The 25,003-nt window shown below is 47.4% G+C and overlaps 1 protein-coding gene across 3 annotated transcripts in view; it reads right to left on the reverse strand.

The window, feature by feature from the left end:
* Window positions 1-25,003, reverse strand: part of LOC134945606 (uncharacterized) — a 55,704-nt gene that overhangs the window by 24,283 nt on the left and 6,418 nt on the right. For 2 of the 3 annotated variants that reach the window (XM_063935003.1, XM_063935002.1), the window contains 8 exons: window positions 17,988-19,033; window positions 17,654-17,867; window positions 16,952-17,100; window positions 16,377-16,484; window positions 15,626-15,805; window positions 11,553-12,097; window positions 9,984-10,308; window positions 7,812-8,022 (listed from right to left, as the gene is read on the reverse strand). In XM_063935003.1, coding sequence (XP_063791073.1) covers window positions 7,812-8,022; window positions 9,984-10,308; window positions 11,553-12,097; window positions 15,626-15,805; window positions 16,377-16,484; window positions 16,952-17,100; window positions 17,654-17,867; window positions 17,988-18,834 — 2,579 coding nt within the window. In that variant the 5' untranslated portion in view covers window positions 18,835-19,033. The remainder of the gene's footprint in view (window positions 1-7,811; window positions 8,023-9,983; window positions 10,309-11,552; window positions 12,098-15,625; window positions 15,806-16,376; window positions 16,485-16,951; window positions 17,101-17,653; window positions 17,868-17,987; window positions 19,034-25,003) is intronic. The other variant, XM_063935004.1, reaches the window with a different exon arrangement.

Genomic DNA, 25,003 nt, shown 5'->3' on the forward strand with positions numbered 1-25,003 from the left:
CCCGCAGTCCAGTTCCTGATAGTCAGATTGAAGATGTCAGTGTTGAAGTACACCAGGATGAGGAAGATATGGGTGTTGCTGGCGCTGGGGAGGAAATTGACCAGGAGGATTCTGATGGTGAGGTGGTTTGTTTAAGTCAGGCACCCGGGGAGACACCTGTTGTCCGTGGGAGGAATATGGCCACTGACATGCCTGGTGAAAATACCAAAAAAATCAGCTCTTCGGTGTGGAAGTATTTCAACAGAAATGCGGACAACAGGTGTCAAGCCGTGTGTTGCCTTTGTCAAGCTGTAATAAGTAGAGGTAAGGACGTTAACCACCTCGGAACATCCTCCCTTATACGTCACCTGCAGCGCATTCATAATAAGTCAGTGACAAGTTCAAAAACTTTGGGCGACAGCGGAAGCAGTCCACTGACCAGTAAATCCCTTCCTCTTGTAACCAAGCTCACGCAAACCACCCCACCAACTCCCTCAGTGTCAATTTCCTCCTTCCCCAGGAATGCCAATAGTCCTGCAGGCCATGTCACTGGCAATTCTGACGAGTCCTCTCCTGCCTGGGATTCCTCCGATGCATCCTTGCGTGTAACGCCTACTGCTGCTGGCGCTGCTGTTGTTGCTGCTGGGAGTCGATGGTCATCCCAGAGGGGAAGTCGTAAGCCCACTTGTACTACTTCCAGTAAGCAATTGACTGTTCAACAGTCCTTTGCGAGGAAGATGAAATATCACAGCAGTCATCCTGCTGCAAAGCGGATAACTGAGGCCTTGACAACTATGTTGGTGTTAGACGTGCGTCCGGTATCCGCCGTTAGTTCACAGGGAACTAGACAATTTATTGAGGCAGTGTGCCCCCGTTACCAAATACCATCTAGGTTCCACTTCTCTAGGCAGGCGATACCGAGAATGTACACGGACGTCAGAAAAAGACTCACCAGTGTCCTAAAAAATGCAGTTGTACCCAATGTCCACTTAACCACGGACATGTGGACAAGTGGAGCAGGGCAGGGTCAGGACTATATGACTGTGACAGCCCACTGGGTAGATGTATGGACTCCCGCCGCAAGAACAGCAGCGGCGGCACCAGTAGCAGCATCTCGCAAACGCCAACTCTTTCCTAGGCAGGCTACGCTTTGTATCACCGCTTTCCAGAATACGCACACAGCTGAAAACCTCTTACGGCAACTGAGGAAGATCATCGCGGAATGGCTTACCCCAATTGGACTCTCCTGTGGATTTGTGGCATCGGACAACGCCAGCAATATTGTGTGTGCATTAAATATGGGCAAATTCCAGCACGTCCCATGTTTTGCACATACCTTGAATTTGGTGGTGCAGAATTTTTTAAAAAACGACAGGGGCGTGCAAGAGATGCTGTCGGTGGCCAGAAGAATTGCGGGACACTTTCGGCGTACAGGCACCACGTACAGAAGACTGGAGCACCACCAAAAACTACTGAACCTGCCCTGCCATCATCTGAAGCAAGAAGTGGTAACGAGGTGGAATTCAACCCTCTATATGCTTCAGAGGTTGGAGGAGCAGCAAAAGGCCATTCAAGCCTATACAATTGAGCACGATATAGGAGGTGGAATGCACCTGTCTCAAGCGCAGTGGAGAATGATTTCAACGTTGTGCAAGGTTCTGATGCCCTTTGAACTTGCCACACGTGAAGTCAGTTCAGACACTGCCAGCCTGAGTCAGGTCATTCCCCTCATCAGGCTTTTGCAGAAGAAGCTGGAGACATTGAAGGAGGAGCTAACACGGAGCGATTCCGCTAGGCATGTGGGACTTGTGGATGGAGCCCTTAATTCGCTTAACAAGGATTCACGGGTGGTCAATCTGTTGAAATCAGAGCACTACATTTTGGCCACCGTGCTCGATCCTAGATTTAAAGCCTACCTTGGATCTCTCTTTCCGGCAGACACAAGTCTGCTGGGGTTGAAAGACCTGCTGGTGAGAAAATTGTCAAGTCAAGCGGAACGCGACCTGTCAACATCTCCTCCTTCACATTCTCCCGCAACTGGGGGTGCGAGGAAAAGGCTCAGAATTCCGAGCCCACCCGCTGGCGGTGATGCAGGGCAGTCTGGAGCGACTGCTGATGCTGACATCTGGTCCGGACTGAAGGACCTGACAACGATTACGGACATGTCGTCTACTGTCACTGCATATGATTCTCTCAACATTGAAAGAATGGTGGAGGATTATATGAGTGACCGCATCCAAGTAGGCACGTCACACAGTCCGTACTTATACTGGCAGGAAAAAGAGGCAATTTGGAGGCCCTTGCACAAACTGGCTTTATTTTACCTAAGTTGCCCTCCCACAAGTGTGTACTCCGAAAGAGTGTTTAGTGCCGCCGCTCACCTTGTCAGCAATCGGCGTACGAGGTTACATCCAGAAAATGTGGAGAAGATGATGTTCATTAAAATGAATTATAATCAATTCCTCCGCGGAGACATTGACCAGCAGCAATTGCCTCCACAAAGTACACAGGGAGCTGAGATGGTGGATTCCAGTGGGGACGAATTGATAATCTGTGAGGAGGGGGATGTACACGGTGATATATCGGAGGATGATGATGAGGTGGACATCTTGCCTCTGTAGAGCCAGTTTGTGCAAGGAGAGATTAATTGCTTCTTTTTTGGTGGGGGTCCAAACCAACCCGTCATATCAGTCACAGTCGTGTGGCAGACCCTGTCACTGAAATGATGGGTTGGTTAAAGTGTGCATGTCCTGTTTATACAACATAAGGGTGGGTGGGAGGGCCCAAGGACAATTCCATCTTGCACCTCTTTTTTCTTTAATTTTTCTTTGCGTCATGTGCTGTTTGGGGAGGGTTTTTTGGAAGGGACATCCTGCGTGACACTGCAGTGACACTCCTAGATGGGCCCGGTGTTTGTGTCGGCCACTAGGGTCGCTTATCTTACTCACACAGCTACCTCATTGCGCCTCTTTTTTTCTTTGCGTCATGTGCTGTTTGGGGAGGGTTTTTTGGAAGGGACATCCTGCGTGACACTGCAATGACACTCCTAGATGGGCCCGGTGTTTGTGTCGGCCACTAGGGTCGCTTATCTTACTCACACAGCTACCTCATTGCGCCTCTTTTTTTCTTTGCGTCATGTGCTGTTTGGGGAGGGTTTTTTGGAAGGGACATCCTGCGTGACACTGCAGTGACACTCCTAGATGGGCCCGGTGTTTGTGTCGGCCACTAGGGTCGCTTATCTTACTCACACAGCTACCTCATTGCGCCTCTTTTTTTCTTTGCGTCATGTGCTGTTTGGGGAGGGTTTTTTGGAAGGGACATCCTGCGTGACACTGCAGTGCCACTCCTAGATGGGCCCGGTGTTTGTGTCGGCCACTAGGGTCGCTTATCTTACTCACACAGCTACCTCATTGCGCCTCTTTTTTTCTTTGCGTCATGTGCTGTTTGGGGAGGGTTTTTTGGAAGGGACATCCTGCGTGACACTGCAGTGCCACTCCTAGATGGGCCCGGTGTTTGTGTCGGCCACTAGGGTCGCTTATCTTACTCACACAGCTACCTCATTGCGCCTCTTTTTTTCTTTGCGTCATGTGCTGTTTGGGGAGGGTTTTTTGGAAGGGACATCCTGCGTGACACTGCAGTGCCACTCCTAGATGGGCCCGGTGTTTGTGTCGGCCACTAGGGTCGCTTATCTTACTCACACAGCTACCTCATTGCGCCTCTTTTTTTCTTTGCGTCATGTGCTGTTTGGGGAGGGTTTTTTGGAAGGGACATCCTGCGTGACACTGCAGTGCCACTCCTAGATGGGCCCGGTGTTTGTGTCGGCCACTAGGGTCGCTTATCTTACTCACACAGCTACCTCATTGCGCCTCTTTTTTTCTTTGCGTCATGTGCTGTTTGGGGAGGGTTTTTTGGAAGGGACATCCTGCGTGACACTGCAGTGACACTCCTAGATGGGCCCGGTGTTTGTGTCGGCCACTAGGGTCGCTTATCTTACTCACACAGCTACCTCATTGCGCCTCTTTTTTTCTTTGCGTCATGTGCTGTTTGGGGAGGGTTTTTTGGAAGGGACATCCTGTGTGACACTGCAGTGCCACTCCTAGATGGGCCAGGTGTTTGTGTCGGCCACTAGGGTCGCTTAGCTTAGTCATCCAGCGACCTCGGTGCAAATTTTAGGACTAAAAATAATATTGTGAGGTGTGAGGTATTCAGAATAGACTGAAAATGAGTGGAAATGATGGTTTTTGAGGTTAATAATACTTTGGGATCAAAATGACCCCCAAATTCTATGATTTAAGCTGTTTTTTAGGTTTTTTGGGAAAAAACACCCGAATCCAAAACACACCCGAATCCGACAAAAAAAATTCGGTTAGGTTTTGCCAAAACGCGGTCGAACCCAAAACACGGCCGCGGAACCGAACCCAAAACCAAAACACAAAACCCGAAAAATTTCCGGCGCTCATCTCTACTCATTACTCATTGACACATTCCAAGCAGGAGCACAGGTGTACTCATTACTCATTGACACATTCCCAGCAGGAGCACAGGTGTACTCATTACTCACTGACACATTTCCCAGGTCACCCAGCAGGAACACAGGTGTACTCATTACTCAATGACACATTTCCCAGGTCACCCAGCAGGTGCACAGGTGTAGTTATTACTCACTGACACATTTCCCAGGTCACCCAACAGGAGTACATGTGTACTCATTACTCACTGACATATTTCACAGGTCACCCGGCAGGAGCACAGGTGTAGTCAGTACTCACTGACACATTTCCCAGGTCACTCAGCAGGTGCACAGGTGTACTTAGTACTCACTGACACATGTTCCAGGTCACACAGCAGGTGCACAGGTGTAATCATTATTAACTGACACATGTCCCAGGTCACCCAGCAGGAGCACAGATGTAGTCATTACTCACTGACACATTTCCCAGGTCACCCAGCAGGAGCATAGGTGTACTTATTACTCACTGTCACATTTCCCAGGTCACCCAGCCAGTGCACAGGTGTAGTCATTACTCACTGGCACATGTCCCAGGTCATCCAGCAGGAGTACAGGTGTACTCATTACTCACTAACACATTTCCTAGGTCACACAGCAGGTGCGCAGGTGTACTTAGTACTCACTGACACATGTCCCAGGGCACCCAACAGGAGCACAGGTGTAATCATTATTAACTGACACATGTCCCAGGTCACCCAGCAGGTGCACAGGTGTACTTATTACTCACTGACACATTTCCCAGGTCACCCAGCAGGTGCACAAGTGTAGTCACTACTCACTGACACATTTCCCAGGTCACCCAGCAGGTGCACAAGTGTAGTCACTACTCACTGACACATGTCCCAGGTCACCCAGCAGGTGCACAGATGTAGTTATTACTCACTGACACATTTTCCAGGTCACCCAGCAGGTGCACAGATGTAGTTATTACTCACTGACACATGTCCCAGGTCACCCAGCAGGAGCACAGATGTAGTTATTACTCACTGACACATTTTCCAGGTCACCCAGCAGGTGCACAGGTGTTGTCATTACTGACTGACACATGTCCCAGGTCACCCAGCAGGAGCACAGGTGTACTTATTACTCACTGACACATGTCCCAGGTCACCCAGCAGGAGCACAGGTGTACTCATTACTCACTGACACATGTCGCAGGTCACCCAGCAGGAGCACAGGTGTACTCATTACTCACTGACACATGTCCCAGGTCACCCAGCAGGAGCACAGGTGTACTCATTACTCACTGACACATGTCCCAGGTCACCCAGCAGGAGCACAGATGTAGTTATTACTCACTGACACATTTTCCAGGTCACCCAGCAGGTGCACAGGTGTTGTCATTGCTGACTGACACATGTCCCAGGTCACCCAGCAGGAGCACAGGTGTACTTATTACTCACTGACACATGTCCCAGGTCACCCAGCAGGAGCACAGGTGTACTCATTACTCACTGACACATGTCGCAGGTCACCCAGCAGGAGCACAGGTGTACTCATTACTCACTGACACATTTCCCAGGTCACCCAGCAGGTGCACACATGTAGTTATTACTCAGTGACACATTTCCCAGGTCACCCACCAGCTGCACAGGTGTAGTCATTACTCACTGGCACATTTCCCAGATCACCCAGCAGGAGCACAGGTGTACTCATTACTCACTGGCACATTTCCCAGATCACCCAGCAGCTGCACAGGTGTACTCATTACTCACCGACACATTTCCAAGGTCACCCAGTGGGAGCACAGGTGCAGTCATTACTCACTGACACATTTCCCAGGTCACCGGTGTACCCATTACTATCTTATACATTTCCCAGCTGCACAGGAGTACCCATTACTATCTTACACATTTCCCAGGTCACCCGGCAGGAGCACAGGTGTAGTCAGTACTCACTGACACATTTCTCAGGTCACCCAGCAGGTGCACAGGTGTACTTATTACTCACTGACACATGTCCCAGGTCACCCAGCAGGAGCACAAGTGTACTTATTACTCACTGACACATGTCCCAGGTCACCAAGCAGGAGCACAAGTGTACTCATTACTCACTGACACATGTCCCAGGTCACCTAGCAGGAGCACAGGTGTAGTCAGTACTCACTGACACATTTCTCAGGTCACCCAGCAGGTGCACAGGTGTACTTATTACTCACTGACACATGTCCCAGGTCACCCAGCAGGAGCACAAGTGTACTTATTACTCACTGACACATGTCCCAGGTCACCCAGCAGGAGCACAAGTGTACCTATTACTCACTGACACATTTCTCAGGTCACCCAGCAGGTGCACAGGTGTACTTATTACTCACTGACACATGTCCCAGGTCACCCAGCAGGAGCACAAGTGTACTTATTACTCACTGACACATGTCCCAGGTCACCCAGCAGGAGCACAGGTGTACTCATTACTCACTGACACATGTCGCAGGTCACCCAGCAGGAGCACAGGTGTACTCATTACTCACTGACACATGTCCCAGGTCACCCAGCAGGAGCACAGGTGTACTCATTACTCACTGACACATTTCCCAGGTCACCCAGCAGGTGCACACATGTAGTTATTACTCAGTGACACATTTCCCAGGTCACCCACCAGCTGCACAGGTGTAGTCATTACTCACTGGCACATTTCCCAGATCACCCAGCAGCTGCACAGGTGTACTCATTACTCACTGGCACATTTCCCAGATCACCCAGCAGCTGCACAGGTGTACTCATTACTCACCGACACATTTCCAAGGTCACCCAGCGGGAGCACAGGTGCAGTCATTACTCACTGACACATTTCCCAGGTCACCGGTGTACCCATTACTATCTTACACATTTCCCAGCTGCACAGGTGTACCCATTACTATCTTACACATTCCCAGGTCACCCGGCAGGAGCACAGGTGTAGTCAGTACTCACTGACACATTTCTCAGGTCACCCAGCAGGAGCACAAGTGTACTTATTACTCACTGACACATGTCCCAGGTCACCCAGCAGGAGCACAAGTGTACCTATTACTCACTGACATATTTTAAAAGATCCACAGGTGGAGATAATTATTTCACTTGTGATTCTGAGATGCGTTCAGCATCCCGGCTGTCGGGATGCCAGCAGGCATGTGACCGACGCCGGAATCCTGACACCACTCAGGAGACCGGCGTCTGATCACCGACACCAACCAGGAGGCCGGCGCCAGATGACCGACAGTCAATATCCCGAAGATGATTATCAGGCTTGGAGTTAGGGCCCGAGGGGAAGGGTTAGGCACTCGGGGAGATTATCTGTGGCCACTGGATAGCTCCGATATTACATAAAGTCTGATACTCACGCCTGATCCCCGTACAAAGTGACAATGGGTGTTCTCAGATCTCTGAGAACCTCTGTGCTTGCGCTCCTTTCCCATGTGTAAAGAATGACGTCCAGTAGATCTTTCTGAGTCAGGGAGGATCCCAGCGGAAAAGACTCGGGGCGCCCTCTGTACAGCGCTAGGGCCTCTGTGGTGAGATTGTAGGGGCGGAAGTGCAAAGGGAGCTTCTGATCTGTGGACGGAAAGCGACAGACATCAGAAATGTTTTGCGGCTACAATTTAAGATGTAAAATTCCTATGGCAATTCCAGGACAATCGTCTACTGACAGCCAGACAGATTTTTTTGCTTTATCGGAAACCACTCTTCATTAAAAAGTTCAGTATAAAGTGTATCAAAATATAATTACGCTCAAAATATTTCTGATCGCAATGAATGAAAGCGCCTTGCAGAAATACTTGTTCTTTTGTTGTATCTTAGCATGGGTATTGATTTGATTTCAGACAGTAATTAATGGTGGCTACAAAGTGATCTGGCAAGCTGATGCCAACATGGCCCCATGCCATATTGTATATTTTGTCTGACCCACACATCACTTGTACCCGTTTTTCACCTAAATCCTGGTTTAGATTTGGGTTTTTGAACATGGTTCCAACCCAAGTGAGACCCAGTTCACAACACACCTTCAACCAGAGTCATTCCTGGGCTGGTTCCATTTACACTGCACCCGTGTGCAGTCTTTCTGTTCTACTGGGACTTGTAGATGACATCATCTCCAAGCGTCGGTGATTTGGCTCTCTATAGGCTTGTAACGGGACCCGTGTCGGATGACCCAAATCACCTGTTTACACTGCATCGTTACCTGGGTCCTTCCTGTGTCTGACTCTGGTAGCTACCGGGTTATTTTCCCAGGTAACTGGACCCAGGTTATTTTTTTAGACCCTTTTCCACTGAACCGCGACCCAGGTTGACCCGCGTTATTGCAGCAGTGGACGGGTCCCTGTGTGCAGGGTCCGTCTGGGCCCCCTCCTCTCTAGCTGACCACGCATTAGTGAGCGCTAGTAGACTGCTGCGCATGCACAGGTCTCCGAGTATACGGTGCGGCAGCCATTTTCCCGGTGATTTTCCTACTGCGTATGCACAAAACATTGGTAAAAATGCGCTGCCGAGACTCCGGAGAGGTAAGTATTGAAGAAATGGGTGCAGGGTGTGTGGTGTGGGCACCCATTATAGATAAGCCACTACACAGAAGTGTTGCTGATAACAACCAATGAGCATCTAGCTATCTATCTATTACAGCCTATAAAATGAGAGCTTGAATCTGATTGGCTGCTATTGGTAATTTCTCCACGTGTCCTCTTTATAAGGTTTGCTGGGGCTCAGCATAGACACTGAGTACCTCGTCACTGCTAGGCACCGGATGTGATCAGCAGAGAGGGGGTGCTTGCCTTTCCTCTTTTTAGAACAGGCCCTGATGATAGCCCACCTTAGCGTATACTGTAAGAATGCTGACCACTTGTTGAGTATATACGTCACGCCAATGGCCGTCACTTCTGCCACAGCCAACACGCCGTACATCCCAACCGAGGTTGTCGCTAGGACTGGAATCATCTCCTGGCTTGTAACCAAAACGAGCTAAGAATAGGGCACTTGCAGGACATTAAGAATATGTGAACCCGATACCCTGACCTCGTAAAACCTCTCCACACTTCTCTGCGTTCGTGCACGCCGGAGATATTACATTATTACAGCGGAGGTACAGTCGCTGATCTACAGAACAATGACTACACACAAAGAAATGACACTTTGCAGATGTGGTGCTTACTCAGACCAGACTTTCCATTGTGGCCATGTTCAGATAACAGTGCATTGTAGTATCTCCTTCCTTTTTAACAAAAGCAAGAAAGAAAAAAACATAAAAGACAATTGGGGGAGATGTATCAAAACTTGGAGAGAGATACCAATCAGCTCCTAATTGATATTTTTCAAACACAGCCTGAAGCATGACAGTTAGGAACTGATTGGTTGGTTCTTTAGCCCTGTCTACTTTATCTCACTCCAAGCTCTGGAAAATCTCCCCTTTTATCTCTGCCGCCCTTTGATAAACCTCCCCCAGTGAGATAATACATTTTAATTTATCGGAGAAAAAAAAAATATTCTCATAAAAGTGCAGCTATAATACAAGGGCAACTTACCGCCCGTATCATTGACGCTAATCAGGTATAAGCCGTTAGCTCCTATTACGCCTTTCAAACCGAAGCGATCATAAACTTTCCCGTCTCTGTTATACATGACCAAGGTGTGGTCCCAAATTTGGTCTCCGGGGGGTCCTTTCAACTCAACAAAGACGTATGGTACAGAGCCCTGCATTACGCCCACCTCACTGATCAGAAGTGTGGTGGGCAAAGAAGATGTTCCAGGAGGGGAAGAGGCTCTGGGGTGGCCGGAGGTCACGGATGTAGGTGTGGAGGGAGGCACAGCCTCACAGTTGTTCTCTATGAGAGGGGTGGTCTTGGTGATCTGAAAACAAAACAGAATGGAATACAATATGTGACATATAGATTATTGAATAATAATTAAGAATTAAGATTCAGCTTAATTAAATCAAGTATCTTACAGAGTGCAAAGAATACTAGGACCTAGAACATCGAAGGAAGTGGAAAAATCGGTCTTCTAGAAAGAAGTTTTAAAACTTATAGGGTGGACTTCAATTGTTTGAAAAGTCAGTTGGGTGTCTGTTTTTTTCCTGTCTATTAGATAGGAAAAAACAGACACCCAACTGACTTTTCAAACAATTGAATACCCCCCTATTGTGTCACTAGTTATTACAAGTGACAGCGATATTTGGACATTGCTCGTATTTACAGGGCCCGCCGTGTAATGCCGCAACTGTTTGTCCAATTAAATCGAGGAATTAACATTCATGGCCAAATTTGTTTCTCTTCTCCCAGTGGTCTTGTGATACTGACCCCTCATGTTCTGGATTCTTCCTCGGTCATTAGAGAACTTTAACACGCTAGTAAGCTAATACCCCACAAATCAGTAACTTTCAACAGAACAGAGATGTGGAAAGAGCAATTTGTGTGCATGCTTGCACCAAAGGAAATATATTATAGTTCAAATAGCGTTCAAACAATGAAGACCAATGATTTTATATTCTTATATATATATATATATATATATATATATATATAGGTGCCTGATGAGCTTGGTTAATTGAATTCTCTTTACAGCAAACAACACATCTCCCTTATGAAGTTTATTGTGGTGAAACACGTAGGTTGTGGTGAAACGCATAGGATCAAGAGCGCTTTTTCCTGGATGTTGACATTATCTTGGGTAGTCCTTTGCTGCTTTTTTTTTATTGCTAATTGGTTTGGACTTTTAGTGGCAGAACCATCATGACAGATAAATTGTTCCTCGTTTTATGTATGCAATCTGCTCCATGAGAATAACATTTCTTACTTAATAGCATACTGCACCACTTGTGTTTCACGATCGAATCATTTTATTTTGAGGTCAAATGCAGTAAGTTTTATTTGGAGGTCAAATGGAATACCTGTGACACACCTTTGATGTAACTCAGCCACGCCCCTGAGGAACCACAAAGATACTACCGTTCTCTTTGAGCCTCTGGTAGCTAGCTATACTAACAGCTCTATACCAGCTCATGTATTAGATACCTGGTGGATACACTGTACGTCACTATGTGCCACCTCCTGTTACTTCTCACACACCTACTGTAACATGTCATGCCAATTCACCTGAAAAGTGGAGTGGTCCAATGGCACCAACCCATGGCAGCGACTTAAAGACTCATCCTCCTCAATAAATTGTTCATTTTCATGTACTGCATCCTGTCCTGGGGTTAAGACAGCCAAGAGCCCTGAAGCATCATCCCTTGCCTGTGATACATACACCACAGCATCCACCAGGCCATCTTCTGTCAACTGCATGTTTGCAAAGTAAGGCTTCCCTGGGCGATAGTACAATGCCACTGCATCCGCCCCATTCTGAATGGTGTTAGCCCGTAGCGGGATGTGCGGCTGTGGGGTCATCTTTGCGCTGCCAACCAGGAAGAAGCCATTTTTGTCAGTGTAGAAGCCTTTGAGGTTGAGTGCAAAATAAGCCATGTTGTTCCTCCCATTGTAGAGGACCAGCCAGTAGCCATCCAGGCTGGCAGAACTGTTGCTTGTGTGGTAGAGTTCCACATATTCAGTGTCCTCAGCTGATCCGGGGTTATTCGGGTTCACTTCACTGATTAGAAGGACGGGAGCGTTAGAAGACGGAGAGGTGTCTCCAGCGAATTCTGCAGGAACGGAAGTGAGAAACTATTAATAACACAGAATACAGGAACGTACAGGGGGACATGTGTCAAGCCTTGGAGAGAGATAACGTAGAGTAGTTGGCCAAAGTAAGCAGATTCTTACTGTCATTTACCTAGCACAGTCTTTGAATTGAGTTTGAAGCTTATTGGTTGCTTCGTGCAACCGCTTCACTTTAGCTCTCTTGAAGACTTGATATATCTCCATGTGTGATAGAACATCCAATCTGAATATAGCAAGACACAACAGGCCACACCTCCATCTACCCAAGCCATGCCCATTCCACCCCATCATGTCCATTTAGCAGCACCCCCGACCTCAGACTCAGTAGGCCACATCGTTCAGTCCAGGAGAAACCAGTTATGTCTCAGGTCAATGAGGACTGTGAATGTCAGCAAGAAGAAACCAGCAAGGAATAACAGGACAAGCTCTAATTGTACATAGCATTCACTATCCGGGCTCTACGCCAACCATGATAAAGGTCGACAGTCATTAGGTCGACCACTAATGGTCAACATGCATTAGGTTGACATGGTCAAAAAGGTTGACATGGACAGTAAAAAAGTTGTGTCGACCTTTTATCAGGTTGACCTTTTCATATGTCGACCTTTTCACCTTGTCGACCATTCCTTCTGTCTTCCTTTTGTCATGTCAACCATGTCGACCTTTTCTTTTGTCAACCTTTTGGCCCTGTTGACTTAATGATGATCCATACCCGTCATTTTTCAAACACAGCCTGTAACATATCAGTTAGGAGCTGATTGACTGGTACTTTATCTCTATCCAAGGTTTGCTACATCTCCCCCATAGTAAGTAAAGTCGACGTGATGGGGGTTTTAGTGCCCCACGGTTCATTCAAGGTCAAAGCAGTGGTGTAGGTGACACACTTGCAAACTATTGGAATATGTTGGCAGCTAAGAGTTAACATGGATTTATTGCAGAATTATCAGAATAGAGGGAAAATACCACAAGGATGGGGTAAGTGTAACATTCCAGCGAAGGAAGAAACTCCCACGTCTGGGAACAAGATTTGATGCCAGTTAGGTTAGGATTGGAATAAGCACTGGGAAGAGACTACGTAAATAAGCTTGTCCCCAGAGGGCCAGTAGTGAGCAGCGGTGCCAAGAGAGGAGGGGGGGGGGGGGGGGGGGGAGAGGGTACAAATTACCTGGGCCCAGGTCTGATGGAGGGGCCCAGTGAGGGTCCAGTAGGGGCCCAGAGCCCCTCCCCCTCACCTGGCGGCTGCAGCTCTTCTCCTCAGCCCAGCACATGCTGATGTGTACTGGGCTGCAGCGTGGCCATGGAGGTGCTTAAAATACCATTTTTTTCAGTATTTTTTTCTAAGGGTACATGGCCACACCTCTTGTGATTAGGCCACGCCCAGGCTTGGACTGGCCCACAGGGGTACAGGGGAAACCACCGCTGGGCCCCACTGCCTGGGGGCCCACCTCCTGCTCTAAGGATCAGGTTCCAGACTGTGCACTTGAATTATACATTATCTATACAGTATGTTACCTTATACTGGACTATGGTGTATTTTCTACAGTGCATTGCTGTTATTAATCTGTTATTAATCTGGCACATTATCATGCATGCAGCAGCTGAATTTACTGTCTATAATTATGAAGGGGCCCAGACGTTGCACTCTCTAATGGTTAATCAAACCAATAAGGTGGCAGGCCACACCCCCTCTGCAGACTGACCACACTCCTAAACATGGGCCCCTACCACTGCATTCCCCCGGTGGGCTCTACGTGCCCCAGTCCGACACTGGCCACGCCCCTTGAAAAGTACCTGGGCACAGCCCGGCTCTCGACTGCCCTGGTAGTGAGATGGATAGTAGTGCAGACTTCACGCTCAGTCGGCATTGTAGAAACACAGTTTGGATAGTGCATTACTGTAGTTGGGGAATATCAATGGGTTTGCTGAGGCAAGATCTTGGGCTGTGAGATCCATATAGACATCTGCGCTACTGGGCAATGAGATAGCGGGAAAACAGGACATGAGCGCCGTGAAATAGGATTATCTGCATGTTCAGGGACTTCCCGGTGCACTAAATGGCCACACGTGTGTCCAATCAGATGTCGGAGGGGGATGATGATCCCACTTTAGGTACAATGATTGGCTAAAGTGGTGGAATTGATGAAACTGATCAATTGACAATAATAAAATCACATCTGCCGGGGCAGCACTTACTATGGCAGTAACGCAGTAAGGGCCTGATTTGCCGGTTCATGCCAGCCAGCCGCAGATGTGTGCTCAGATATAATTGTGGCTCTTCGCCTGCTACCAGAGTTGGCTGCATCTCTGAGGTCACGCCACTAGAGCTATCAATAGCCACCATCTCTATCAGTGCCCATCTGCAACGGTCCTATACCGTCAGCTCTAGTGCCACCCCCCCCCCCACCCCCCCACACTGGCTTCCTCACGTTACCGCCAGGGCAAAATGAGAGAAAACTCAAGGTCCAGTGCCAGCAAAAGCCTAGGGAGGTGTGACTGCTCAGTCCCGGCCATTCCTCCTGCCATAATCTATAATACATCACACACATTGGGGCAGATGTATTAACCTGGAGAAGGCATAAGGAACCAGTGATAAGTGCAAGGTGAAAGACACCAGCCAATCAGCTCCAATATGTAAATTAACAGTTAGGATCCGATTGGCTGGTTCCTTTATCACCTTACACTTTTCACTGGTTTATCACTTCCTTATGCCTTCTCCAGGTTAATACATCTGCCCCATTATTCCAGAAGACGTTATCACTTTAGTCCCTGGCACCTAATACACTTCCTGAGAAGACCGCAGAGATTACACCATGTGCTATAACGTCCTGGGTTATAGGGGGAAGTATCACAAAACTACCACTTTTTGCTTTTGTTTTGTGCGCAAAAATACAGTGAATAGGATTTATATATCCGGTGATAATACTTTTTTTTGTAATGGTTCCTCAGTGGCAGAGTTTGGTATCCCGTGACCAGTCACTAAGGAATTATAAATCCCAGCATGCCCTATCACTCATTCTATCGCCAATGATGGAGAGTGACAGGTTGTCTCGCCCTTCTGTAAGGTATATGAGATCCAGTGTACGTACATACACCGCTACTGACTGAGGGGAAATTACGCAGGATGCGCCTCATCGTCTCACATTATATACATGGCACCTCAAATTGCAGCCTTTTGTTTCTTCATATAGGGGTTCTCACAATTGGGGCATTTGTTCACTATTTGATAGTTAGTGACTTAGGGGTCTCTTCATGAAGCAGTGAATAGTGTGGAGAAGGGAGCCGGTGGAGAAGTTGCCCATGGCAACCAATCAGCTGCTCTGTATAATTTTATAGTATGCAAAATATAAATGTTACTTCAATGCTGATTGGTTGCCATGGGCAACTTCGCCACTGGGTCACTTCTTCACACTTTTCACTGCTTCATGAATAGACCCCTAAGTCACTAACTATCAAATAGTGAACAAATGCCCCAATTGTGTCTACAGACTTTTTCAACAAGCGTCTTTTACCTGGAGACTGCGTTGGGAAGGCGGTCGGCTGCGTGCAGGTTGGCGTCACTGTAGCGATCTTGTTGCGCACAGTGAGAAGACTTCCCATCCTGGCATATTGCTCTATATCGCCTAGAGCCGATGTTACATTCTGGCTGGCGTGCAGCGTCAGCAACCGCGGCTGGCAGGTGAGACTTGCGTCTGTGCACAAATAAATACATTCAGTGAATTTAGTTTATACAAAGAACGGGATAACTCCAGAATATATTCTATGGTTCCTACTCAAGTCCTTCCACCTACTGAAAGCTGGCAGCTGGTAGCAACCTAGCGCCTCTGCACAAATCAAGCCAGGACTTATTGGGAGGACCATGGTAAAGAAAGCGACTCATTTGGAAGAGGAAGCTTCTTGTCATCTCTGGTCTTCCCAGGACAACAAAGATGGCTTTGACCAGTCACTTTGCAACACCTCCTAACCGCTCCACTTTCAGCGTTACAGTCCTGATTATGAAGGACTGTCCCGCCACCCGGCATTGGGAGCTTCGTCCCAGTTTGCAAGAGTTTGGCGGTACTTCCTTCACATAATAACTTTTTCTCCCCCATAAAGGGTGGGTGGCCTTGCTTACTAGGTAGTGGCCATGCCCCAGCGTGCCACAGCTATGCCCCATGGCCTACTTTGGTAACCCCCCCCAATGTTGGCAGGTATGCTTTGCATCTGTATGAAATTGCCCCTGATCTCTTTCCAAACCCTCTTTCAGCTTACAGTATATCTCACCTGAGAAGAAGCTTGTATGTACATCACATCTGCAGAAGGACTGGAGAGACTGGACCACAGCTTTCAGAAGCTCAGAGAGGACCTCATCTCCAAGCCAGACGGAGCAGTCTGCAATCAGAGAGGCGAACGCATTGGAAAACACCTGCGGAGGTCTCAGCCCAGGCATTCATATACTAATGCCCAGTGGGCCTGATTCATGTTTGTAAGTAAAGCAAAAAAAGCAAGCAACTGGGCAAAACCATGTTGCACTGCAGGTGGGGCAGATAGATTTAGATTTGGGTGGGTTATATTGTTCTGTGCAGGGTAAATACTGGCTGCTTTTGCATGTATGCCACAAATGTTAGACAGCTTTATTTTTACACTGTCATTTAGATTTCAGTTTGAACATACCCCACCTAAATCCCAACCATCCGCATTTCAGCAGGACAGTCCCGATTCGGCAGGGTACAGTCCAGCGATCAGAATCTTTGTCCCGATATGCAGATATGAGGTATTTATAACAAAATAGCAAATTATGTTTTAAGGTGAAAAATGCAGGCAGTAGACGTGGGCAGAGAAAACAGATGTGTAGTTACCTGTAAGTATCCTGAAGCACAGTGTGACATTGTGGCGGGTGATCACTGGCGGGCATTCATTAACCTGTCCAGGAGTGTTTTCTGCAAGTATGAAAGCTGTCAGCCCATCCTGGCCCTGGGCGCAGAGGCTGGCGGAGATGTTTACATCCCTGAGGACATAAAAACAAATTCTAGACGAACAGCTGTACTGTTATACCCCTGCCCAAGCCTGACCTACTCAAAGGGTAAATTAAAATGTTTTATAATGGACACTAGCGGCGGGGTGTAATGCAGTCCGAGATCGCCGGAGGTGCGGGATGCCGCCTCATCTCTGATGGTTTTTTAAAGGGGCAAAACCATGCCTTGTAAGTGATTACCCCTTTAAAAAAAAACGTACGAGATCGACCGTCATCCCGCACCAACAGCGATCTCGGACTCCATTAAATCCCGCCGCATGTCCATAAGCAAGGAAACGTTAATGGACTAAAGTGGAAATGTCTTAATTTTTAAAATAAGTGGAGAAGTGGAGAAATGAAGAAGTTGGTCATAGCAACCAATCAGCTTTAAGCTAGCATTTACCGGGATCAAGCTATAAAATGATAGGTATAAATTGATTGGTTGTTAGGGAAACTCCTCCAGTTGTCCACTTCTCCACTCTTTAGAAGGTTTGATACAATTCCCCCCATGATTCCAATTATAGGAGACAGAAGTTTCCTCTCTTACCAGTTGTGCCAGTAAATTATATTATTGCCCATGACCAGGTCCTGAAGGTTATGAAATGCCATGTCCTCATAGTCACCGTACACTAAGGCATTAACCAAACCGCTGGTGGTATACCGGCTCTTTTGGAAAGAGTCACTGCTCTTCCCCATGTACAGGGCTACCGCGCCACCCCCCTTGGTGTGTAATCGGGCTGCGTCGGCCAGTGTCTGCTGGGCTGGTGAGAAAACAGAGAAGAAAGACGTTGCTTGTGACAGACACAGCACCAAAAATGATGCTACATATTATTCATAAAACAAGATAAAGCTATAAACTAGTGTTACAAAAATGTACTTACCTCTATTATCATGCTTCTCATTCACAAGCAGAAACAGCCCACTGGCATCGGTTTGACCCCTAATGTCCGTAGAGTAATAAACCTCTTTATCCATCCCACTGATAAATGCTAGGGTCAGGCCAGAGAGAAGAAAAGATGGTGGTCCACGGATTTCTACATACAGATCCGTAGCATAAGGTGAGGACACTTCGTTTATCATTACTGGAAAGACCTTGCAGTGATTTTCAGTCCCTGGTGACAGATGCGTCATATGGAAGGTCCACCGGCCATCTATGTCCAGACATCTTCCCATGGACTCATCTGAGGTGTGGAAGCTGGCGTCCTCTAAGAAGGCCTCAGCCCCGGGAGTGAGGGAGCTTAGAAGGACATCCGCCTGATCAAAGCTCTTGGACTTATGCACCAGGACATCCACTAATCCATCACGGGTTACATACATGGATTCTTTGTAGGGTCCCTTTCCAAAATAAAGCGCTATGGCATCAGGTCCGTTCTGGATGCTGTTGGGAGGCAGGATAACGGCGGGCTTAGGTTTGACATCCGAGGACCCAATTAAGAAGAACCCTTTTTTGTCTGTGGAGTACCCTGTTAAGTTTAACACTTTGTAGGCAGTGTTCGTTTTGCCATTGTAGAAGACTAACGTGTAGCCATTGAGTGAGAAATTTTGTCCGCTAGTATGGCGGAGCTCGATGAACTCAGATGTGTCATGACCAGGGTTGTCCGGGTTCACCTCACTTATCAGGAGTCGTCCTTCCAAATTTATCTCCTTGGGGTTCTTAATAAGGTTCTGGCCGTTGACCACACAAAGGGTCCATGCCAACACTATCAGCAGGGACTTTGAAGATACCATATTGGTGCCTCTGCCTGGGACTTAGCAAACCCTCACCCTCTCTTGTAATAAAGGTGGGGAGATGGTTTTGAATAGGAAGTTAGTGTCATTCAGTGGAATGGTGGAACATGGGAATACAAAATGGAGCATCACACAGGAGCGGTGGTCCAGCAATGGGTTATCTGCTATAAGCAGCGGCGTGTCTGGGGATATCACAGATCTGAGAAAAAAATAATTCATTTAAATCAACAAATTTTCAGATTTCCACCTTTAACCTTAAATTAAGAAAGCTAAGTTAAGCCTGAAGAAGGATACTAAAAAAGTGCTGTCTTTCAAAATGTACGTAGAATGAAAATGTATATAAAAATAATTATATATTCTTCTTGTATATAACAAAAGTTTGGTCCATGTTTTAGGGACATCATGAAATGTCTGACACATTGGTTCGGTATGTTCCGTCAACACACCATAATGACACGGTAATGTTGACAGGTGCAAAATGTCGACAGACAAAATGTCAACATCTTATCGGGACTATGTACTAAGCCTTGGAGTGTGATAAAGTGGAGTGAGATAAACTACCAACCAATCAGCTTCTTATTGTCATTTTTTAAACCCAGTCTGTAATATTGGAGTTAGGAGCTGATTGGCTGGTACTTTATCTCTGTCCACTTTATATTTCTCCAAGGCTTAGTACATCTCCCCCACAATATGACAAAATGATGAAATGTCGACTTGTTGAAAATGACGACAGTCAAACTGTAGACAGGTATATAACGACACCAAATATTCCGCCTAACCCTAACTTTAAGCCCTATCTCTAAAATGTATCCTGTTGACATTTTGACGGTGTCGACATTTCATGTGTCAACATTTTAAGTTAGTGGAAATTTTGAAGGTGTTGACATTTTAATCACGTCAGCATTATACCCGTCGTCATTACAATGTCGATCTGTGTGACTGTTGACATTGTGGCAGCCGACAAAATGACTACATATTGTCGCGCATGACTGACAAAGCCAGGTGCCGGTGTCAGGCATCAGCAGCAGATGTCTTTCAAAATGTAACATTTGTCTGACAATGACAAATGACAACAATGTAAGGGAAAGATGATGGTGACAGAGGGGCAAGGAGGGAAAGATGATGGTGACAGAGGGGTAAGGAGGGAAAGATGACGGTGACAGAGGGGCAAGGAGGGAAAGATGATGGTGACAGAGGGGTAAGGACGGAAAGATGATGGTGACCGAGGGGCAAGGAGGGAAAGATGATGGTGACAGAGGGGCAAGGAGGGAAAGATGACAGTGACAGAGGGGCAAGGCGGGAAAGATGATGGTGACCGAGGGGCAAGAAGGGAAAGATGATGGTGACAGAGGGTCAAGGAGGGAAAGATGATGGTGACAGAGGGGCAAGGAGGGAAAGATGATAGTGACAGAGGGGTAAGGAGGGAAAAAATAATAATTTACTTACCGATAATTCTATTTCTCGGAGTCCGTAGTGGATGCTGGGGTTCCTGAAAGGACCATGGGGAATAGCGGCTCCGCAGGAGACAGGGCACAAAAGTAAAGCTTTCCGATCAGGTGGTGTGCACTGGCTCCTCCCCCTATGACCCTCCTCCAAGCCAGTTAGGTACTGTGCCCGGACGAGCGTACACAATAAGGGAGGAATTTTGAATCCCGGGTAAGACTCATACCAGCCACACCAATCACACCGTACAACTTGTGATCTAAACCCAGTTAACAGTATGATAACAGCGGAGCCTCTGAAAAGATGGCTCACAACAATAATAACCCGATTTTTGTAACTATGTACAAGTATTGCAGATAATCCGCACTTAGGATGGGCGCCCAGCATCCACTACGGACTCCGAGAAATAGAATTATCGGTAAGTAAATTCTTATTTTCTCTATCGTCCTAGTGGATGCTGGGGTTCCTGAAAGGACCATGGGGATTATACCAAAGCTCCCAAACGGGCGGGAGAGTGCGGATGACTCTGCAGCACCGAATGAGAGAACTCCAGGTCCTCCTCAGCCAGGGTATCAAATTTGTAGAATTTAGCAAACGTGTTTGCCCCTGACCAAGTAGCTGCTCGGCAAAGTTGTAAAGCCGAGACCCCTCGGGCAGCCGCCCAAGATGAGCCCACCTTCCTTGTGGAATGGGCATTTACATATTTTGGCTGTGGCAGGTCTGCCACAGAATGTGCAAGCTGAATTGTATTACACATCCAACTAGCAATAGTCTGCTTAGAAGCAAGAGCACCCAGTTTGTTGGGTGCATACAGGATAACAGCAAGTCAGTTTTCCTGACTCCAGCCGTCCTGGAACATATTTTCAGGGCCCTGACAACATCTAGCAACTTGGAGTCCTCCAAGTCCCTAGTAGGTGCAAGGCACCACAATAAGCTGGTTCAGGTGAAACACTGACACCACCTTAGGGAGAGAACTGGGGACGAGTCCGCAGCTCTGCCCTGTCCGAATGGACAAACAGATATGGGCTTTTTTGAGAAAAAAAAAAAACCACCAATTTGACACTCGCCTGGTCCAGGCCAGGGCCAAGAGCATGGTCACTTTTCATGTGAGATGCTTCAAATCCACAGATTTGACTGGTTTTAAACCAATGTGATTTGAGGAATCGCAGAACTACGTTGAGATCCCACAGTGCCACTGGAGGCACAAAAGGGGGTTGTATATGCAATACTCCCTTGACAAACTTCTGGACTTCAGGAACTGAAGCCAATTCTTTCTGGAAGAAAATCGACAGGGCCGAAATTTGAACCTTAATGGACCCCAATTTGAGGCCCATAGACACTCCTGTTTGCAGGAAATGCAGGAAACGACCGAGTTGAAATTTCTTTGTGGGGCCTTCCTGGCCTCACACCACGCAACATATTTTCGCCACATGTGGTGATAATGTTGTGCGGTCACCTCCTTTCTGGCTTTGACCAGGGTAGGAATGACCTCTTCCGGAATGCCTTTTTCCCTTAGGATCCGGCTTTCCACCGCCATGCCGACAAACGCAGCTGCGGTAAGTCTTGGAACAGACATGGTACTTGCTGAAGCAAGTCCCTTCTTAGCGGCAGAGGCCATAAGACCTCTGTAAGCATCTCTTGAAGTTCCGGGTACCAAGTCCTTCTTGGCCAATCCGGAGCCATGAGTATAGTTCTTACTCCTCTACGTCTTATAATTCTCAGCACCTTAGGTATGAGAAGCAGAGGAGGGAACACATACACCGACTGGTACACCCACTGTGTTACCAGAACGTCCACAGCTATTGCCTGAGGGTCTCTTGACCTGGCGCAATACCTGTCCCGTTTTTTGTTCAGACGGGACGCCATCATGTCCACCTTTGGTATTTCCCAACGGTTTACAATCATGTGGAAAAAACTTCCCGATGAAGTTTCCACTCTCCCGGGTGGAGGTCGTGCCTGCTGAGGAAGTCTGCTTCCCAGTTTCCATTCCCGGGATGAAACACTGCTGACAGTGCTATCACATGATTTTCCGCCCAGCGAAAAGTCCTTGCAGTTTTTGCCATTGCCCTCCTGCTTCTTGTGTCGCCCTGTCTGTTTACGTGGGCGACTGCCGTGATGTTTTTCCCACTGGATCAATACCGGCTGACCTTGAAGCAGAGGTCTTGCTAAGCTTAGAGCATTATAAATTTACCCTTAGCTCCAGTATATTTATGTGGAGAAAAGTCTCCAGACTTGATCACACTCCCTGGAAATTGTTTTTTTTTCCTTGTGTGACTGCTCCCCAGCCTCTCGGGCTGGGCTCCGTGGTCACCAGCATCCAATCCTGAATGCCGAATCTGCGGCCCTCTAGAAGATGAGCACTCTATAACCACCACAGGAGAGACACCCTTGTCCTTGGATATAGGGTTATCCGCTGATGCATCTGAAGATGCGATCCGGACCATTTGTCCAGCAGATCCCACTGAAAAGATCTTGCGTGAAATCTGCCGAATGGAATTGCTTCGTAGGAAGCCACCATTTTTTACCAGGACCCTTGTGCAATGATGCACTGTTTTTAGGAGGTTCCTGACTAGCTCGGATAACTCCCTGGCTTTCTCTTCCGGGAGAAACACCTTTTTCTGGACTGTGTCCAGAATCATCCCTAGGCACAGCAGACGTGTCGTCGGGATCAGCTGCGATTTTGGAATATTTAGAATCCACCCGTGCTGTTGTAGCAGTATCCGAGATAGTGCTACTCCGACCTCCAACTGTTCCCTGGACTATGCCCTTATCAGGAGATCGTCCAAGTAAGGGATAATTAAGACGCCTTTTCTTCGAAGAAGAATCATCATTTCGGCCATTACCTTGGTAAAGACCCGGGGTGCCGTGGACAATCCAAACGGCAGCGTCTGAAACTGATAGTGACAGTTCTGCACCACGAACCTGAGGTACCCTTAGTGAGAAGGGCAAATTTGGGACCTAGAGGTAAGCATACCTGATGTCCCGGGACACTATATAGTCCCCTTCTTCCTGGTTCGTTATCACTGCTCTGAGTGATTCCATCTTGATTTGAACCTTTGTAAGTGTTCAAAAAAAATTTTTTTAGAATAAGTCTCACCTAGCCTTCTGGCTTCAGTACCACAATATAGTGTGGAATAATACCCCTTTTCTTGTAGTAGGAGGGGTAATTTAATTATCACCTGCTGGGAATACAGTTTGTGAATTTTTTTTTTTTTTTTCCATACTGCCTCCTTGTCGGAGGGAGACCTTGGTAAAGCAGACTTCAGGAGCCTGCGAAGGGGAAACGTCTCGACATTCCAATCTGTACCCCTGGGATACTACTTGTAGGATCCAGGGGTCCTGTACGGTCTCAGCGCCATGCTGAGAACTTGTCAGAAGCGGTGGAACGCTTCTGTTCCTGGGAATGGGCTGCCTGCTGCAGTCTTCTTCCCTTTCCTCTATCCCTGGGCAGATATGATCTTATAGGGACGAAAGGACTGAGGCTGAAAAGACGGTGTCTTTTTCTGCAGAGATGTGACTTAGGGTAAAAAACGGTGGATTTTCCAGCAGTTGCCGTGGCCACCAGGTCCGATGGACCGACCCCAAATAACTCCTCTTCCTTTATACGGCAATACACCTTTGTGCCGTTTGGAATCTGCATCACCTGACCACTGTCGTGTCCATAACATCTTCTGGCAGTTATGAACATCGCATTTACTCATGATGCCAGAGTGCAAATATCCCTCTGTGCATCTCGCATATATAGAAATGCATCCTTTAAATGCTCTATAGTCAATAAAATACTGTCCCTGTCAAGGGTATCAATATTTTTAGTCAGGGAATCCGACCAAGCCACCCCAGCTCTGCACATCCAGGCTGGGGCGATCGCTGGTCGCAGTATAACACCAGTATGTGTGTATATACTTTTTATGATATTTTCCAGCCTCCTGTCAGCTGGTCCTTGAGGACGGCCCTATCTATAGACGGTACCGTCACTTGTTTTGATAAGCGTGTGAGCGCCTTATCCACCCTAAGGGGTGTTTCCCAACGCGCCCTAACTTCTGGCGGGAAAGGGTATACCGCCCATAATTTTCTATCGGGGGGAACCCACGCATCATCACACACTTTATTTAATTTATCTGATTCAGGAAAAACTATGGTAGTTTTTTCACATCCCACATAATACCCTCTTTTGTGGTACTTGTAGTATCAGAAATATGTAACACCTCCTTCATTGCCTTTAACGTGTGGCCCTAATAAGGAATACGTTTGTTTATTCACCGTCGACACTGGATTCAGTGTCCCTGTCTGTGTCTGTGTCGACCGACTAAAGTAAACGGGCGTTTTAAAACCCCTGACGGTGTTTTTGAGACGTCTGGACCGGTACTAATTGTTTGTCGGCCGTCTCATGTCGTCAACCGACCTTGCAGCGTGTTGACATTATCACGTAATTCCCTAAATAAGCCATCCATTCCGGTGTCGACTCCCTAGAGAGTGACATCACCATTACAGGCAATTGCTCCGCCTCCTCACCAACATCGTCCTCCTACATGTCGACACACACGTACCGACACACAGCACACACACAGGGAATGCTCTGATAGAGGACAGGACCCACTAGCCCTTTGGAGAGACAGAGGGAGAGTTTGCCAGCACACACCAAAAACGCTATAATTATATAGGGACAACCTTATATAAGTGTTTTCCCTTATAGCATCTTTTTTATATATTTCTAACGCCAAATTAG

The sequence above is a fragment of the Pseudophryne corroboree genome, chromosome 7, assembly GCF_028390025.1.
Source record: "Pseudophryne corroboree isolate aPseCor3 chromosome 7, aPseCor3.hap2, whole genome shotgun sequence".
Classification (NCBI taxonomy): domain Eukaryota; kingdom Metazoa; phylum Chordata; class Amphibia; order Anura; family Myobatrachidae; genus Pseudophryne; species Pseudophryne corroboree.